The sequence below is a fragment of the Pocillopora damicornis genome, chromosome 11, assembly GCF_964200805.1.
Source record: "Pocillopora damicornis chromosome 11, jaPocDami1.2, whole genome shotgun sequence".
In the NCBI taxonomy this organism is placed as follows: Eukaryota; Metazoa; Cnidaria; class Anthozoa; order Scleractinia; family Pocilloporidae; genus Pocillopora; species Pocillopora damicornis.
This window is the reverse complement of record NC_142680.1, coordinates 17,318,837-17,320,728: the sequence shown is the minus strand read 5'-3', so window position 1 is coordinate 17,320,728 and position 1,892 is coordinate 17,318,837. Positions and strand designations below refer to the sequence as shown.

The 1,892-nt window shown below is 38.9% G+C and overlaps 1 protein-coding gene across 1 annotated transcript in view; it reads left to right on the top strand.

The window, feature by feature from the left end:
* The window catches only part of LOC113668922 (uncharacterized), a 2,633-nt gene extending 741 nt beyond the window's left edge, over positions 1 to 1,892 (top strand). Inside the window, exons 2-3 of the mRNA XM_089186524.1 lie at positions 12 to 470; positions 1,245 to 1,892. Coding sequence (XP_089042650.1) covers positions 12 to 470; positions 1,245 to 1,555 — 770 coding nt within the window. The 3' untranslated portion in view covers positions 1,556 to 1,892. The remainder of the gene's footprint in view (positions 1 to 11; positions 471 to 1,244) is intronic.

Below are 1,892 nucleotides of genomic sequence, written 5' to 3'. Positions count from 1 at the left end.
TGCTTTCACAGGTTCCATGTTACATGCCATGTTTTCAGGCAGATTTGACACAAAACCTGGCGAGGATGGATCTTACTTCATCGACCGAGACGGAACACACTTCCGACATATCTTAAATTATCTTCGCACTGGGAAACTCGTGTTACCGGACGATAAAGTCGTTCGCAAGGAGTTGTTAAGCGAGGCGGAATTCTATCAAATCGATGGGATACTCGATGAGTTGAAAGCAAAGCCGTTTAAAGATTCTGCAGTTCTCTCTTCAGAACAGCGCGAAACCCTGGTGGACTGGTTGAAGGACACTCGCGAAAGCTTAGGTGACGATTACGTGTTGTTATACCGAGCTTCTCGCGATGGATGGAGCGCCTCTAACTTCCACTCCTGTTGTGATAACAAAGGACCAACAGTCACCGTGATAAAGAGCAGAAATTACATATTTGGAGGATATACCGAGCAGCCATGGCAATCGTCAAGTAAGAGGCCTTCCTGTGAGACCTATCAAACTTCTGTACTTCCCCACCCCCACCCCCCTCTCCTAATATTTTGGGCTTAAAGTTGCTGCTTACTTTCCTTTTACAAACTATTTACAGAAGCAAGAAGTGTTTTGCTTGGGAACTTGTACCTTTTTCGTCTTTTCTTTTTGAAGAAATGTTATGATGATTTTGCCAAAAAAGAAAAAAAAACCTTAAATCGGTCAGGAAGTGCTACCTTTACAATCTATCTAGTTCTACAAAAAAATCCCAATAAGAGCTTACAGGCATAAAGCACAAACCTCATCTTAAGAAGCTTCTGGTAAGATTTTTCCTTTCACAAATTCATGAAAAACTTATAGAAGATTCAATCAACCACCCCCCCCCCTCCACCCCTTTATTGTACAGTAATATCAGATTTGTCAGCTTGCTCACATTTCTGAGGGATAAATCCTTTTGATTGACAATTCAGTGGGAATATCAGGTTTTTGAAGGACCCCTTGATGCCATGAATGGTGTATTGCTGTTTTTACTGTTGGCGTTGCAGTTGTGTATTCATTTTGGTTGTTTGTTTGTTTTTTTTTTATTGTTTAATTTTTATGTTTTTTTTCATATGAGAGTGACTTTTATCGTATGGCAGGAATGCTTCTTGTACAGTTTTTAACTGGGTATTAAACTCATATAGTCAAACCAGACTTTGTCCTGGTTTTGTCTCTCATGGTTTGCTATTTCGAATTGTAATACAACCAATCTAACTCAGTGAATATTTTTTGTCAGATACTGGATTGTACAAAAGAGCACCAGGTTCTTTCCTGTTCAGCCTTGTCAATGCCAGTGGCTTGCCACCAACAAAGTTGCCTTTGATAGATGGTATGGAAGGAAATGCCATCTACTGCTACAGTAGCAATGGTCCAGTATTTGGAGGTGGACATGACCTTAACATTTGCAACTCTCCAAATTCTTCCAACTGCTCCGTTAACCTTGGCAATACATACCAGTGCCCAGTAGGTCAGAATTGTTTCAATTTTTTGACAGGAAGTCAAAACTTCACTGTGAATGAAATGGAAGTGTTTGTGTTCGAAAATTAAAGACATTGTTGTCATTTGGTTTTCTTCCTGATGAGAAAAAAAACTGATTCTGTAAACGTTTGCCATGGACTAGTTTCCTCTTAGTCTGTTGTTGATAGAGAGTTTTGTTACTGATATATGAATGGAGGTGAAAGAGCCTTTAGAAACTCTGTTGCTGTACTAATTTGGCTCGTGAAAGATTGTTTCTTGCTTCTGATTGTCAAGAATTGTCTATTAGTCATTTAAGTGAGTTGTTGTTATTTGATTAATTACTTATGTTTGCGAAGACTGTTTCTGACTGGAGATCTGTGAAGATATTAACTAGGTGGTGGATTAAAAAGCATAATCAAAACTATAA